Source organism: Boleophthalmus pectinirostris, unplaced genomic scaffold (assembly GCF_026225935.1).
Source record: "Boleophthalmus pectinirostris isolate CB_2022bp ecotype Guang Dong unplaced genomic scaffold, ASM2622593v1 HiC_scaffold_9, whole genome shotgun sequence".
Lineage (NCBI taxonomy): Eukaryota > Metazoa > Chordata > Actinopteri > Gobiiformes > Gobiidae > Boleophthalmus > Boleophthalmus pectinirostris.
Window position 1 is genome coordinate 3,167,211 of NW_026571541.1, and position 16,089 is coordinate 3,183,299.

Below are 16,089 nucleotides of genomic sequence, written 5' to 3' on the forward strand. Positions count from 1 at the left end.
TGTGGGATGAGTCACAATTTCCACGAAACAAGACACGAGACATGACATTGGGTACTTGAGACAAGATAAGCTTTTGAAAGATTTTTTATGAATAAATTGTCCAATCCAGTTCACAAGTTTGGCTTGCCTTTTAGTTTTTAAATTCTATTTTTCTTTTATTCTGTTTAATACCATTGTTGTCATTATAGCTTGTGTTTGGAACTACATCTCTCAAAGAGGTGTAAGTTACTTCATTTGTCCAATCCAAATGCAAACACTTGAAAACAAAATCTCACAATTTTGTGCACAATCTTATGGCAATTTTGTCTAGTAAGATCTTGAGGCATGGGACACATTTGGCGGTAGTACTTAGTAAGCATCGGTAGTACTTACTGAGCATCTTAATTACTACACTGTAATTAAGATGCTCATAGCTAACTGTACTTATAACTGTGCTGGAGTACAATGACCATAAGGAGGAGTAGTAGAAATGTCATTGCAGAGGACTTAGACCAGCAAGAACAGCATACAACCTTGTACAAATCAACAAAAGAATGTGTTTTGCGGTCTTGTAGTTCTGGCAGTACGGCGAGTGGGTGGAGATGCAGGTGGACGACCTGCTGCCTACAAAGGACAACAAACTCATCTACCTGAGCTCCCCTGAGAAGCAGGAGTTCTGGAGCTCACTGTTGGAGAAGGCCTATGCCAAGTGAGTACACAACTGTTTACAATGACCATGTGTGTCAGTGTACATATGTTATTAGGTTCTTTTTTTCGGACCCAGAGTGTTATTTCATACCTGACAGTTTCGACTGCTCACTAGCGTCTTCCTCAGAGTGGTCAAGTGATGTTGCTGATTTAAACCTGTTTAAATCAGCTGACCAGACATGTAACAGCAACATCACGTGACCACTCTGAGGAAGACGCTAGTGAGCAGTCGAAACTGTCAGGTATGAAATAACACTCTGGGTCCGAAAAAAAGAACCTAATAACATAGAATATCGGAAGACCAAATGAATCTCATTGGACTGTCAGTGTACATGTTGGGATGCCACTCTATCACAATGACCAAACAACAGTGAAATCCTTGACTTAAAGGTTGTATGGAGGATTTTTTTTGTTTTGTTTTTGTTTCAAGTTGTCAATGATAGCATTATAGAGGTGCAGTAGCCTTGTAATTATGATGACCAAAAAAAAGAGAATAAAAATTCATCAACTCTGGACGTGGTGGGGCCAGCTAAACATTTGCCAATAGATAACGACACTGCCTCGTTATCTGTTAGCTGACAGGCTGTCAATCAATCTCCCTAAGTTTCTAGCGTAACTGACTTGCCTGCGCGCCGCCGGTACGTGGTTTACGTACGCCTGTCACGCAGACGCAAGCCGCACAGACGCTGTTTACTCCACCAACGCAACAGTTCTTAGCGGCTTTTTTTGACCTATATCTTCCTCGCAGTTAGCACAAAGTTTGTTGCAATGGCGACAAGAATCCAGGAGCAGTTAGCCGCAAAAGAAAGTCCGTTTTTGAGGTCGCTGAAAGAAGAAGACAAGGGGAAAAGCAGCGAAGCCAAACTAAGGTGATTCTTGTAGATTCATTCCAGCGATGGCGCAACTGAAGCAGACGCATTGGTCGCCAAATTACTCCTGGACAGGTCACTTCTGCTTATTATGAAAACGTACTTTATTTCCAAGAGCTAGACAAACGTTTTTCAGGACACGAAAGCGATATCCTATGTCTGAAAACGTAATTTTCAAGGCAAAGAAAGAGTCCGCTTGCTGCTGCGTGTTGTAGCTAGTTCATTCGCACGGAATCTCCGCGCAACCTTCTCTGCTCCCTTTCCTACTCCTGTCCCCGCTGCCCGTTCCGCTCTTCCCCCTGCTCCTCAGTTCTCCGGGCACGGAATCTCCGCGCACCGCTCCCCTCTCCTCTCTCCTCTCTCCTCTCTCCTCTCCCTGCTCCGCTCTTCTCCCTGCTCCTCACTTCTCGTCCGTGAACGAAATGTCCGCGCACCCGCTCCCCCCGCTCCTCACTTCTCCACCTTGCCTAACCAACACTGTAGTTAGTTGTTTACAAGTCATGTGCAGCACCGGCTGTAAACAAACCTGTTTCTGGCGTAAAGAGGAGGCGGGAGAAGGCGTTTCTACGTAGGGAGCTGTAGGGGAGGGGGGGTGGTTTCACGCATGCGCAACATTTGAAAAAGGACAAACAGTCGCTGGATTTCTCGTTCCTTGGAAAATCCTCTATACAACCTTTAATATTTCTGAGTGCTAAAGTAAAAGTTAAAGGGCCTATATTATGCTATTTTCTGATCTATGTTATTATGTTGTTTCCTCATCACAAACATACCAGGAGTTGGCTGAGTTATACTCTCAAACTCAATATTGTGTGGTAATACAGGATGTGCTCCACTTCACTAAAATCATCTGGATCATTTCAGCTCTGGAAGTGAACTAAAGGTAAAAGATAGCTCTTAACCTGAAAACTGCAGCTTCATGACATCACAAGGTGGAAGAATAACCAATAAAAAGGCACTTTACTTTAAGGTTGGTTATTTTGGAGAAATTTTCTTAAATTTCTGACAATTACTTAAATTCTGTGACCTGAATGATCCCTATTCTCAATTAAAGCAAATATTTTATGCAAATCTGAATATGAACTACTTTCCTTATGAACTTACTCAAAGCTATATTTTGATTAAGTCTCCTCCTATCTCTGCACACTTCTCTATAGCTACATGCAGTTATTCAAATCATTTGGACTCTGCTCATTCATGTGGGGTTCCAAAATGACTTGTTGACGAAATAAGTAAATAAAAAAGCCTATGGTAAAATTGTACGATTAGGAGGCGGGGCCATCGGTTCTGCAGTTTTGACCAGGAAGTCAATGGTCCCATTATCCATATTGCAGTTTTTAAAACCAAATATAAAATCACAACACACAGTGTTTATTACTATGTAAAATGCATATGTCTTCTTTACTCAAATAATCTTGACATCCCTACTGTAATGCCACATCACCACTTTGTTACTCTTCCAGTATGCATATATCTGTGTGTGCAGGCTTAAAGGCGGGTACCGGGCTCTGGACATGGGCTTTCCACATGAGGCCATGGTGGACATGACTGGGGGAGTGGCCGAGGTACTGACCATCAACCGTCTGCCCAGAGATCTATACAGCTTCATCCAATCACTACTGGCCAAAGGAGCTCTCATCAACTGTGCAAACTGCCAGGTACAGGGTAACTTTCTGACAGGGACATTAAAACTATCTGACAGATACCGTAATTTAGGCCTCTAGCTCAGAACTTTCCTTGCAACAAAAGCAGTTACAGTTTGATTTTAATCCGGTACAAAACTAGCTTTATAATAGTTGATTAATTTTAAATATGAAAAATAAAACTAAGAAAATCATGTATAGTTTTTAGAACTCACCATAATCTAATATTTTCCCTTGACCTTCACATTCAGTTCAGTGATGGGTCCAGGATGATTAAAACTGAATCTATCAAATATCTAGGTCTTTGGCTGGATGCTGAACATAACTTCAAACGTCATATTAATTACATCATCAAAAGAACATAATGTTCATTAAGTCCTCTTTATCAGTTAGCTAACAGTTTCTTTTCAAGATATCAAAAAAATATATATATTGCAGTTACATAGTTTTACCCATCATTGACTATGATGATACAATTTATCAAAATACATATACTCTATATCTCAGACCACTAAATGTGCTCTTTAACTATCTTTGTAGATTTATTCTTAAATGCCCATTCCAAACCCATCACTGTATTTTATTTGAAAAACTCAATTAGCTACAACCATACAAGAGACTTCAGTTTCATTGGATTCAATTCATTTTTAAATGTATTTATTTTAACTGTCCCCAGTATCTACATTTGTATTTAGTCCCAATAAGATAGTTATATTCAACACCCATGGTGTCGCTTTTTCTGTTCCCCGAATCTCCAAAGAGTTTGGCTGCAGATTATTTCATTATAAGGTCCCTTCAGATTGGAATGGATTACCCACACCCTCAAGAACTGTAACATCTTTAATTTAAATAATCTTTGTTTTGATATTTCAAAACTCCTTGTTTATGTTTTTAGTTAGTCTTTTTTGCTTTTGTTTGTCCTATTAACTTTTTCCCATTTGTTTATATCATTATTATATCATGTATACTTTATTTTTTATAAATCAGGTACTGTTGCAGGAGTTGGATGGGCAAGAGGGAGCAAGTCTGTCTGTGTGTGTGTTTTGTAATGTAAACTTGTATGTTTTGTATTCTATGCATTGTATTATGTATTATAAGTTTTGGGATTTTTGGATCCACTCGAAAACTAGATGACACATCTTAAGGGACATCCCAATAAAATAAGTAGAGTAGAACTATCTGACAGGTGCAGTGGTACAATCAAGCAGGAGTGGTTGGTTGGACTGTATATAGAAGTCTGTGGTTAGGGTTGATGCTGGAGCATGCCAGGGCCTGTGCCTTCATGCTGCTTTAGTCAGTTCTTTGTGTGTTGGTTGCAGGGCCCTTTAGAGCAGAAGAACCCCCTGGGAATCATGTTCCGACATGCCTACTCCTTGACTGCCATGGAAAAAGTATTTACACACACTGCAGCTCACCAGACACAAGCATAGACTGTAGATTTAAATGGACATAGCTAATGTGCTAGCCACCCCGCTCCAAATAGGAAGATCGCATGTGGCTCTTCCAGCTCCTTCTGACTCTGGCTCCCATTGACTTACATTGGAATATTGTGACCCCTCTCTCTATAACTACTGCTGTGAGCCTCATCATTTTTGTTCTTAAATGTTCATATTAACCAATCGCCCTTGCTTAGTCCACTTCTGTATACAGTCTATGGACTCAAGACACTGACTCAGTTAAAAGGAATTTCAAATTAAATTACAATGTGCACCTTAGAATGAATCTGTGAAATTAAATTATGGCTATTATCACTCTTATTGACTTTGTTAGCAGTTCTCCCTCTGAAGGACTGACTTGACAAGAAGAACTGCATCATATAATCTGTAAAATTTAGCATTCAAAATCAACAGTGATTATTAGTATTAGTTATTATGTGTACATTCTATTTTCACGAAAATGCAAATGAAATGTGTGACGACCCCAGCCTGTGGGCTGTGTGGAGTGCATCGGTTTGTTGGACTCTGTGCGGCTTACTCTTCCCCCTCCCTTCCCTTCCAGTGAGTGGGAGGGACTGGCCATTAGCTGCACCTGGGTGTGGGTGGTGAGCCCACAGGCATGAACCCGAGCATATAGCTCCAGCCACACTGACAATCACTTAAACTCAAACTGCACAGGCACCCTAGGCTTATCCCACAGGTTCTGCATATCAGGGGTAGACTCCAAAACAAAAGGCTAAACAATGGTCACAACAAGCTAAAGACCATACAAACAAAACTGGACCTAACTAAGCACACCAAATGTAAATGGGAACAAAAGGACCACTAAAAATCTATAGTTTCACCAAATAAACACATGGAACTCCCAAACAAAAGTAGTTTGCATGATTAGTTGGCTCCACTACTTATAAAAATACACTAAACAGATGATCCTTACATCACCTACCAAAGAAAGCATACAGATCAGATGAACAAAGACAGAAACTAATGACCCTGAGCTTAACCACAAGCAAATCTGGTCAAAACCTGGCTCAGGGTTTGGACAAGATGGAGTCCACACTTTTTTTAAAGGGAGGTTCAAATACTTTAAAAAGAAAGAAAAAAAAGGTGCAAACAAAGTTGTGGCCACAGTATACTGGGTAGAGAGAGGAGAAAAGATGAGCAGTCTCCAGCAGCCAGCTTTTAAAGGTGGTGGGCCCACCCACATCCAGGTGCAGCTAATGGCCAGGCCCTCCCACTCAACCTGGAAGGGAGGGAAGAGAGGGAATAATGAGCAGCACAGAATCCAACAAACAGATGCACCCCACACCACACAGCCGATAAGATGGGGTCATCACAAAGTTAAATTCACAAATGTTGAACCTGATCATTTCTATTAGTGACTAGACCTTAGGACATAACATATTTCAACAAAATTAATGTTTTTGACAGAAATATTGAAATGAAAAATCCAAACATGTTGAACCTTAACATTATTTGTTTGGTATTGGCTCCACAAACTTGTCATATTAATCTTATGATCCTTTCAGTAATCATGCCTTTGGAGTTCAATAATTGCATCACATTTTATAAAGCTATTGTGACATAAATTGACTTTTGTTTATCTATACTGGCAGAAAAGACGTTGAACATTGTGCCAGCTTTTGATCCATGTGACTGACCCAGTAATTAGAGATATGAACAACTAACCACGTGATTTCAGGCAACCTGAACTTGCCTGAAATCACAACATTCTATAATGCTTATAGTTTAAGATTTAGCTGTAGGACAGAATTCTAGGTTTCATTTCTTGACACGGTCCTGTCTTATGGTTAATTTCTCTTTCATGTGGTTAAAGTCCAGTAAAGTTTATTAATGGACTTTATCCACATGAAACTAAACTTGCACAAGGTTCACAATCTTCTATCTGTAATCAGTCCTTTACAAACAAGGATAGCGTTCAACATTTATGGATCATAAATTAGGACATTTCTTCTAAAAATAATGAATCTTCCTGTGAATTGTATATATCTGAAATTATTTTATGAAATTACAAACCTTAATTTTGGAATGTAAACTATCAGATGGTTGTGTGTGTAACCCACTGCTCTCCTTGTGGTGTAGGTGAAGACGGCTCATGGACCCGTTGAGCTGGTGCGACTCCTCAACCCCTGGGGAAACACTGAGTGGGAAGGGCCATGGAGCGACTCCCAGAGGTCTTTGCTTTCTCCTGTCTTGATTGTGCATGTGTTTGTGCTTATTCTGATATGATGTATGTCCCCAGTCCAGAGTGGAGCACTGTGAGCCCCCAGGAGCAGCAAAGGCTGGGCCGGGTCAACCGCGAGGATGGGGAGTTCTGGTATTTATATACCTCACACACTGGGGCAGACTGTCAACAAATTTCTGTTCTATAGATTAAATCCAAACAGTTTCATTTAGTGCATGGATTTGTTCCCTATGTCCCTTCTATTCCATTTTTTCTCTTAAGAAAGCACATAGAGGATGAGTTCACATTGGCAGATACACCACATAAAATCTGGAGTTATCTGGAAATCATACCAGAACTAGACGAAAGTTAGTACCTGATGTAAGACCAAACTGTCTACATCAGGCCTTTACTGGACTAGACTAGGACTAATTAGAACAAGTGTCATAATTTCAGTCCTAATGAAAAACTTTTTTTTATATAATTTTGTTGTCTGAAACATTACACTGGCAAAGCAAATACAATATGTATCAGTTAATGAAATTATGGCATAGTATGCTATGAGCCGACTCCCATTCTGCTCGTTTGATGTTGTCAGGATGTCTGTGGCAGACTTCCGGCAGAACTTTGAGTTAATGGAGGTGTGTCACCTGACCGAATCTCCCAGCCAGTCAGCATCCAGTGTACCATGGTGCTGTGTAATGCACCACGGGAACTGGGTGCCAAGTATTTCAGCGGGTGGCCCTGCTCACTCAGGTACATACGTTCATTTATGGGCATATAACTTTACCTTGAGAGAATGACCTTACCCTATGTGTGTGTTTCAGGCTTGTTCTGGCAGAACCCTCAATTCCAACTAGAGCTTTCTCACGCTGACCCCTCCATGGAGGCTCAGGTCTGCTCCTTTGTGCTGTCTCTGATGCAGAAGCACCAGCGGCGCAGAGGGTTAAACCTGTCCACAGCACTACATGTGTACAGGGTAGGGACAAAGACTGTTTCTTGATCTGATGAGATGAGCTACCATGGTCATGAACTGCCTCATCCTCAGGCCCACCCTCGGAACACATACCTGTCCCCCTCTGACCTGAGCTCTACTCAGCCTCTCCTCTGCAGCCTGCAGTACTCCTCCAGGCGGGAGGTGGTGCTGCGGAACAGTCTACCCCCGGGCCGCTACATCATCATCCCCTCCACTGCCGAGGCCAAACAGCAGGGCGCCTTCCTACTCCGAGTGCTGACTGAGCAGAGCAATGCTGCCAGGTCTGTGGTTTACTTCTTTACTGTTTTTAAAAGTAAGAAGCAGAGAATGAGTGATGGCCTTGTTGTGTTTCAGACCGCCTCATACACCAACACCACAAGACATCACCCCAGTGAAGGAGGTAGGTCCACCACAGAAAGTGGCCAGTCAACATCTGCCACACAAGAAACTTATGAAATACACGGAGTTCCCATTAGTCCATCACAGACTGAAGAGACTAGTGTACATGAATGCATGCAGAAATACATGCTCATATGCACATGTACATTTTTGTTGGATTAACTCCAGATGTGCTTTCTTTCTCCACAGCCTTCATCTCCACATCAGACAGCTCTGCCCTCTCCCAAATCCATCAGGCGTCTCTTTGAGAAGCACTCTGACAAGGTGGGGGCAAAGGCTGACGGCTCTTATGGAAATCATCATTTGAATGTTTTCTGCAACTAAGAAAATAAGAATATATATCATTGTGTTTTGTTAGACACTGGCTAACCCTGTAGTTTAGACCAATGGCCAGACATTTCTTTGGCAGTAAATGTTTCCTATCCATAGGAGGTACATCACAGTACATCACAAGATACTTTTTTCAAATGGTTCTGCCCTACTGAACCTTGCAACTCAGACAATTACACACGTTATGAGTCACTGGCTGTCTACAGAACATGATTCCATAGTTTTGTATTTTCAGAAAGGCCTCTGCAAACCACTGCACCTCTACAAACTTCTGAAGGAGGCCATTCAGGGAGGAGGTCAGTAAGGTTGACTCTTTGGGGCATTGCTTTCACTTAATATTATTCAATGCTATACCTCAATTATGAGATACTTTATCATTAATAGCTGAGAAAAATCCTTCGCCTTTAATAGTTGTGTTGTTTTTTCTCTGGGTGATCGCAGTTCTGAATGGCAGTGAGAGGTACCTGGATCTGGAGCAATGTAAGAGCTTGGTGGTGCTTATGGATGTATCCTTCAACACTCATAAACCTGATTTATAATGGAAATGTACAGTTGGGAAATGGAGGTGCAAAGTCAAAGTGTTCTTAATATAGGTTCACTGACTTCATTTGTTTTATGCTTTTTAAAATTATTCAGTTCATATACAGCATTGACCTACATTCAAGGAAGTATTGTTATAAAGGTTTCAGAGTATCAATGAATAAATGAGACATTCTCTAAATGGTCACAGGGAAACACCAAGGGTAATGTTGTCACCTTAATAGTGGAGAGAACACTATCAGTCAAAGGTTTGGACACACTTTGTTTATGTTTCTTTATGTACTTTCAACGGAAGACATCAAATATATGAAGCAAGAATTAGGTATGTGTGTAAAATCCCAGGTAGTCCAGGTAGAATACATAATTTCTCCTTTTGCCGAGAATTAGGTAAAAAGAAAAACATTAAATAACTCAACTAAATATTTCTTTATATCTTTAATTAGCCACCCTTTACTTTTGTTGACAACACCACAAACCCTAGGCAGCCTGATCTAAAGGTTGGTGGTGTGGTTCCAGCTCCCACAGATCACTGCTGTTGTTGTGTCCTTGGGCAAGACTCTTGACCCATTGTATGAATGTGTGTGAATGAGTGAGTGGTTCCTTGATGTAAAAGTGCCATATAAAAATGTAACCATTTACCATTCTCTATGAGCTTTTTGATGAAGTCGTCTGAAATGGTTTTCACTTCACAGATGTGTCTTGCCAGGGTCAAGAAATACCAAAGGGCAAACCAGGGTTCAAAGCAAAGCATAAAAATAATGAAAAAAAAATATGAAAAACGTTTAGTTTTTTATTTGTTACATTCCATGTGTCATTCATAGTTTTGAAGTCCGGGAAAGGAGGTGGGGTTTAGCTGCAGAGGGTCTGGTGATAGCATAAGTCAGGACACACACATTTTCCTGACCTGTCCCTCAGACACAAGGGATTGCCAAACTGAACTGGCCTGAATTCCAGGGTCTGTGGGACAAGATCCGGAGGTGGACAGTGAGTCACAGTTCACCACATGTAGGGTGGGGTCAGAAATGTTTACAACTATTTTCTTGGAGACAGATTATGATTTCTATTTCAGCACAGTTTCATAGTAGCTTTGTGACCTTCATAGACTCCAGCTTCAATTCACTTTGTATTGAAAAAATGTTGCCTGTCTATCTGTAACAGCTGCTGTGCATAATACTGTTTTTTTTTGTTGTTGTTTTTAACTCAATTCCAATTCCTAATATAGAACTTGGTTCCAAATTCACCCTGTAACTACTAACCTTGGTGAACTTCATTTGACTGGAACGTTCGGTTCGGTGACGTCACACTCCCCTAGTCCACTTCTTTATACAGTATATGGCATAGAGCTACAAAGAACAGACAGTTACTGAATCATAATATGGCGACATGACCCAAATAGTATAGGCCTACTGTGACAGGAATTATATCAGGATTAGATTTTTCTGTCCATTTTACCCAGCCCTAATTATACTGCTTTTTCCTCTAGCCTGAGTCTCACTCTGAGGTGTGTGTTTTAGGACATTTTCCTGGTGTTCGATAAGAACAAAAGTCAGCGGCTGGAGTACCAGGAGGTGGGCCCGGCTCTGAAGGCTGCTGGTGAGACATCTTTTCTCAAATATGAGCTACCCTGTATTCACCAGACATACCAGTAGAGGGAGCCACTTCATCCATGAGAAGGATAAAATAGCTGTGGTTTCAGGTGAAATCATGAAAATGAATAAATATAGGGAAAACTAGACATATGTCCTATAGTGACCTGCCACATGAGGGGACACGCACACAAACACACACAAACAAACACACACCTTCATCATCGTCATTAACCTGAGAACGCGCGGACCACGTTTCCTTCCGTAGACACTGCGCGGACACCGACGTGCTCCCGTGAGCCGCGTGTGGATCGTGTTTTCTCGCATACGCGGCATAAACCGCGCTTCCTCCTGTGCGCCTCTAAACCAGAACTAACACCAAGACTAAAACCAGGACTAATCCAGTCCAGGACTAAACCAGGTCTAAACCAGGTCTAAACCAGGACTAAACCAGGACTAAACCAGGACTAAACCAGGACTAAACCAGAACTAAAACCAGAACTAAAACCAGGTCTAAACCAGGTCTAAACCAGGACTAAACCAGGACTAAACCAGGACTAAACCAGGTCTAAACCAGGTCTAAACCAGGTCTAAACCAGGACTAAACCAGGACTAAACCAGAACTAACACCAGGTCTAAACCAGGACTAAACCAGGACTAAACCACAACTAACACCAGGACTAAAACCAGGATTAATCCATTCCAGGACTAAACTAGGACTAAAGTAGGTCTAAACCAGGTCTAAACCAGGACTAAAACCAGTGATCTCATATATAAAGCATTTCTCTATCAATAATATTTTTAATATGGTTAAGGAAAGACTGGACTTTTTATTGTCTTTAAGTAGACAAAAGTTATTATGTTCAGATTTCCTCGTCTTTGCTACTTTACAACAAACAGTTTCTTATTCATGGAGACTTGGGCTCAACAGCCAAATTGGAGAGATTTGTTAAACAATAAATGACTTTATAAAGTCACTTTTTTAAATCTATATTAGTCTTTTGATCTGCCACAATAATGTAATAATGAATTTAAATTAAAATACCTCAAATTGAAGGCTTTTCTCAGCAATTTTTAGGTGAGATTAAAATGAGATTAATTAGATTAATTAATTACAGATCATAATTAATTAATCTCTCAATTTTTTTAATCGCATGACAGCACTAAACATACCATGGTGTCACTATTTTTCAGATGTGGGTAAGAAAAATACTTCAAAATGATATTTCTCAGGCAGTAGTGGTCCAAGAAATTACTCAAGTAAGAATAAACAAATATTTGAAGTAAGTAAGAGCAACTTAAAGAGTAACTAGATGTAACATTTGATTTAAAAAAAAATCCTAACCCTAACCCACAGTGTGGAGATTGGGGTGAAGCTGCAGATTAGTGTACTTTATCTCCAACCTTCTATGCATTAAAAATCATGTATCTGAAATATTGCACCACATTTCGCAACTAATAATAATAATAATAACCACACAGTTTTGACTTGCAGCTAAACTAGATGTGCAATGCTCTGATCTTTTGAACACTTAAAATCTCAAAGTGAATGGTTTTACTAGGCAGAAAACAGCTGACGCGAGTGCGCTCACTGTTTTGTAGCCTGTAGTGCTCAGCCAGATCCCGCTGCAGTCTTTACGATCAAAGATTTAAAATCTCATACAATTCTCCTTGTGTTTGTGGTGGGCAATTATTTTTGCACGATTAAAAACCATTTAGGACTGAAAAATCCTGTAGTGTGTGGCAGCCTTAAAAGTAGTGTTACTTCCAGTAATATACTACTCGAGTAGGAGCAGAAGTAGGCAGCTAGAGAACACTTGGAAAAATATAATTTATTTAAAAAGTTGCTCAAGTAAATTTAACTGAGTAAATGTAACTTAGTACTACCCACATTTGTTAAAGTGGGATGAAATGAGGAGTAGGATTAAAATCTGTAGCCGCATTCATAGTTAATCTGTCATTTTGTCCAGTGTGCTGACCTCCACCTTGTGTGCACAGGCATCTCAGTGGATGATGTAGTGATGCAGCTGGTAGGCCTCAGGTACACGGAGCCAGACCTGACCATCAGTTACCCAGGCTTCCTCTATGTGCTCATGAAGCTGGAGAGTATGATTCGTAAGCGCCTTTGCTCTTTGGAGTTAGCAATGAGTGATTTTTACTCTCTACTGTGCATTAATCAGGCTTTTAAATCTACTTTTGTAACACTTGCTTTGAATTGCATCAGCATGAATTTTTTTTAACCAATTTTAATTTAACCTCTTGACTGGTTTGTTTTTTGCCAAGATATTTTGCAGCATTAGTGAATATAAATATCTCGTAACTAATCTTAAGTTATTAATATAAAGTTAGAATAAAATAAAATCTTCCAGTGCCACCAAAGCCTTTGCCATTTATTGTCACAATTAGAGATGAAGCTTTTCTCTTCTGATACCAATATTAATATTATGGATTTAAAGATCTGCTGATATCTGATAGTAACCAATACAAGTGTAGGGTTTGAAAAATGTTTTCTCTCAAAACACAATCAATAAATTAGATCCAACTGTGCCAAGTAACATATTTATCCTGCAAGTAACTACAAAACAGCTTTGCATGAATTAAAGTTCAAACATTATGAGACTTCCTGGGCCTACATCAATCAGTCAATGATCCCATTACATCCATTTAAAGGCCAATCCAGCATTTGATGATGATGATGATGATTAGTAATAATAATAATAATAATAATAATAATTTGTCTTATATAGTGATTTTCCAGATGCCCAAACTCACTTTACAGTTTCGTGCAGCATTCTTTCACTTCAGTTTTTAAAAAGTTACACAGGTTAAAATAACTCAGAACTACCTCCCGCAGCTGATTTAGTAGCATTTCCGTAATAAGTTTCAGTGAAATTGTATATAATTCTGAAATGTGTATGTTTTTCTTTTATTCTTTGACAGATAAATTTGAGGCATATGATATGGTCGGAATGGGAGCCATCACAGTCAGTTACAGACAGGTATATTGTACAGGATTCTGTACCCCTTTTGAAGTGCCAGAAGTGTTTCTCATGTGATTGTGTCCTGTTTCAGTGGCTTCAGATGACGATGTACAACTGAGCCGTCTGGTTTGAATAGGTGCATGAGATGGGACCATAAGCTCTTCCATAGTATGTAGTGGAGTAGTGCTTTTATGCCAGTCTGTAGCTTTACATTTGTTTGTTTTGACGTAAATTCTTTGCAAACTCATCATTTTAAGAATACTCCCAGATTTCATGGTATAATGCACAGGTGTCAAACATGTGGCCCGGGGGCCAGATCCGGCCCTCCAACACCTTTAATCTGGCCCTCGGCTGATTTTCTACTAAAATATTTTAATTATATTTTCTATTAAAATATTGGTAATTTTCTGTGGTGTTTATCACAGCAGTGTCTCCAGCGCCTCTGTACGTGGCCCCTCCCACCAGAGCAGCACAAATGAAGACTTGTCTCTTTTCAAACGCTCTTAAAGGACGATTGTTTTGACTGTTGATCGTGACACCCTCATCAGCAAAATGTCCAACATGAGAAAAGTGGAGCAGAGTGCAGGATTTTACAAAAAAAATTGACTTATTCCTATTTCTACAAGTTAATTTTATACAAGTTCATGTTAAAACATTGTGTTGAAATTGTATTTTTCTTAAAGTTTCAGGTTGTTCATAATATTATAATATTTTGTAAAAGAAAGAGTTCATCAATTAAAAAAGATTTCTGTAATAGATTTGCGTTTCTCTGCACAAATATTTGAACTTATTGTTATTTTTGGGGTTTATATGACATGAGTTTTCTGATCTGGCCCCTTTGGGATCAAAGTCGGTTGGATACGGCCCCCGGACCAAATGAGTTTGACACCCCTCGTATAATGTATAAATGAGAAAAATGTAAATGCATAAAACATACAATTTTTAATAATAAATAAAGAATAAATAAAGTATGGATATCACTTGTAGTTATTATCTCATAGAAACAAAACATACTTTGAACAAACCAAAGACCACATACACTGCCAGTCAAAGGTTTGGACACAGTTTTCATTTAGTTTCCTTTACTTAGTTTCCATTATTATCTGCCTTGTAGATTCTCATTACAGGCATCAAAACTATGAATTACTGAAAATTATATTAAAGCCACTTGCCCCAGTGTGCACATCCCTCTCATACGACCACTGGGACCATTCCCTCTTCCTGACAGTTTCCCAAGCCCGACAGATCCTCCACCACAAAAACATACATAGTGCACCTTAAAATGTTTTTTTAGGAGTCTTTGTGCCCCTCTTGGTCAACTTTTAAAATTGCCCATATCCTCACCTTCTGACGTAATTCTGCCCTCTCACTTTTCTGTTGTAAGTGCACCCCTCACCAGTATGACCCTCTCACCTGTTTGAAATCACTTCACCCTCTCATCTGTCTAACGTGGCTCTACCTTCTTATCTGTCTAACATGACTGCCCTCTCACCTGTCCGATGTGACTCTGCCCTCTCACCTGTCTGATGTGACTCGGTTCTCTCACCTGTCTGAGGTAACTCCACCCAGTAACCTGTCTGATGTAACCCTGCATTCGATTATCCTTCCGAAGTTGCCTAACAACACGTGTGACATGTAAATATAAACTGTTTTCATTGTGTTCACACTTTGGTGGTTTAAATGACTATTTCAGTCACTCGTATTACTGCAATACCATACGGCATCGGTATGACTGCCTAAGGGTGTGGTAGTCGGTGTTATGGTGAGGCTCTCTGAGTTCGACACTCGAAACATAAAATTACGCTTAAAGCTCGGACATGACGTCAAATCCAAGGTCGCAAGATTACTGAACGCAGTGTAAGTCTGCCCACTTACCTGTCTGATGTAACTCCGCCTTCTCACCTGTGTGTTGTGACTGCTCTCTCATCTGTTTGACGTAACTCCGCCTTCTCAACTGTCTGATGTAAACCATGCCCTTTTACCTCTCTGACAGGACTCTGCCCTCTCACCTATGACATAACTCCGCCGTCTCACCTATTTGACTTAACTCTGCCCTCTCACTTGTATGAGGTAACTCCGCCCTCTCACTTGTTTGATGTTAGTTCATTTAGGTTAAAAAAGTAGCCTCCCGGTAGTGCTTGGTATGCAAGGTTCTAGACCTGAGCCCAAAAATGCAAGGGAACCTTGGTTATATGGTGGGTTGCAACTAATGTTTTAGGTGCATACAGCCACCTACTGTACCATGGTGTGCATCACGTCTCTTGCCACCATCTTACCTACCATAAAATTTTTTTTCATAATTTTAGTTGTAAAAGTGTTGAAATTGTAGTGACTGTACTACACTTATGGAAACAAAGCTATAGTCTACTTCACGATGGGTCTGACTGAAAGGTAGATTAACCAGAGACACTCATTGTCCGTCCGCATCAAAACAAATATGGGTGCTAATGAGGAAAAAAG

General features: G+C 40.1%; 1 protein-coding gene across 3 annotated transcripts in view; it reads left to right on the plus strand.

Moving 5' to 3' along the window:
* The window catches only part of zgc:85932 (uncharacterized protein LOC405875 homolog), a 20,930-nt gene extending 6,333 nt beyond the window's left edge, over nt 1-14,597 (plus strand). The window contains exons 4-21 of one of the 3 annotated variants that reach the window (XR_002319131.2): nt 555-688; nt 3,040-3,211; nt 4,516-4,587; nt 6,736-6,827; nt 6,896-6,970; nt 7,416-7,573; nt 7,645-7,796; nt 7,866-8,074; nt 8,148-8,193; nt 8,382-8,456; nt 8,758-8,818; nt 8,964-9,028; nt 9,978-10,046; nt 10,577-10,655; nt 12,647-12,763; nt 13,589-13,647; nt 13,721-13,797; nt 14,055-14,597. Coding sequence is in view for 2 of the 3 variants with exons in the window: in XM_020938616.2 (XP_020794275.1) it covers nt 555-688; nt 3,040-3,211; nt 4,516-4,587; nt 6,736-6,827; nt 6,896-6,970; nt 7,416-7,573; nt 7,645-7,796; nt 7,866-8,074; nt 8,148-8,193; nt 8,382-8,456; nt 8,758-8,818; nt 8,964-9,028; nt 9,978-10,046; nt 10,577-10,655; nt 12,647-12,763; nt 13,589-13,647; nt 13,721-13,747 (1,662 nt within the window). In the remaining variant the exon portion in view is untranslated. Of the gene's footprint in view, nt 1-554; nt 689-3,039; nt 3,212-4,515; nt 4,588-6,735; nt 6,828-6,895; nt 6,971-7,415; nt 7,574-7,644; nt 7,797-7,865; nt 8,075-8,147; nt 8,194-8,381; nt 8,457-8,757; nt 8,819-8,963; nt 9,029-9,977; nt 10,047-10,576; nt 10,656-12,646; nt 12,764-13,588; nt 13,648-13,720; nt 14,007-14,054 lie in introns of those variants that run through there. The other 2 variants (XM_020938616.2, XM_055147942.1) reach the window with 2 other exon arrangements.
* Nucleotides 14,598-16,089: the final 1,492 nt, after the last annotated feature.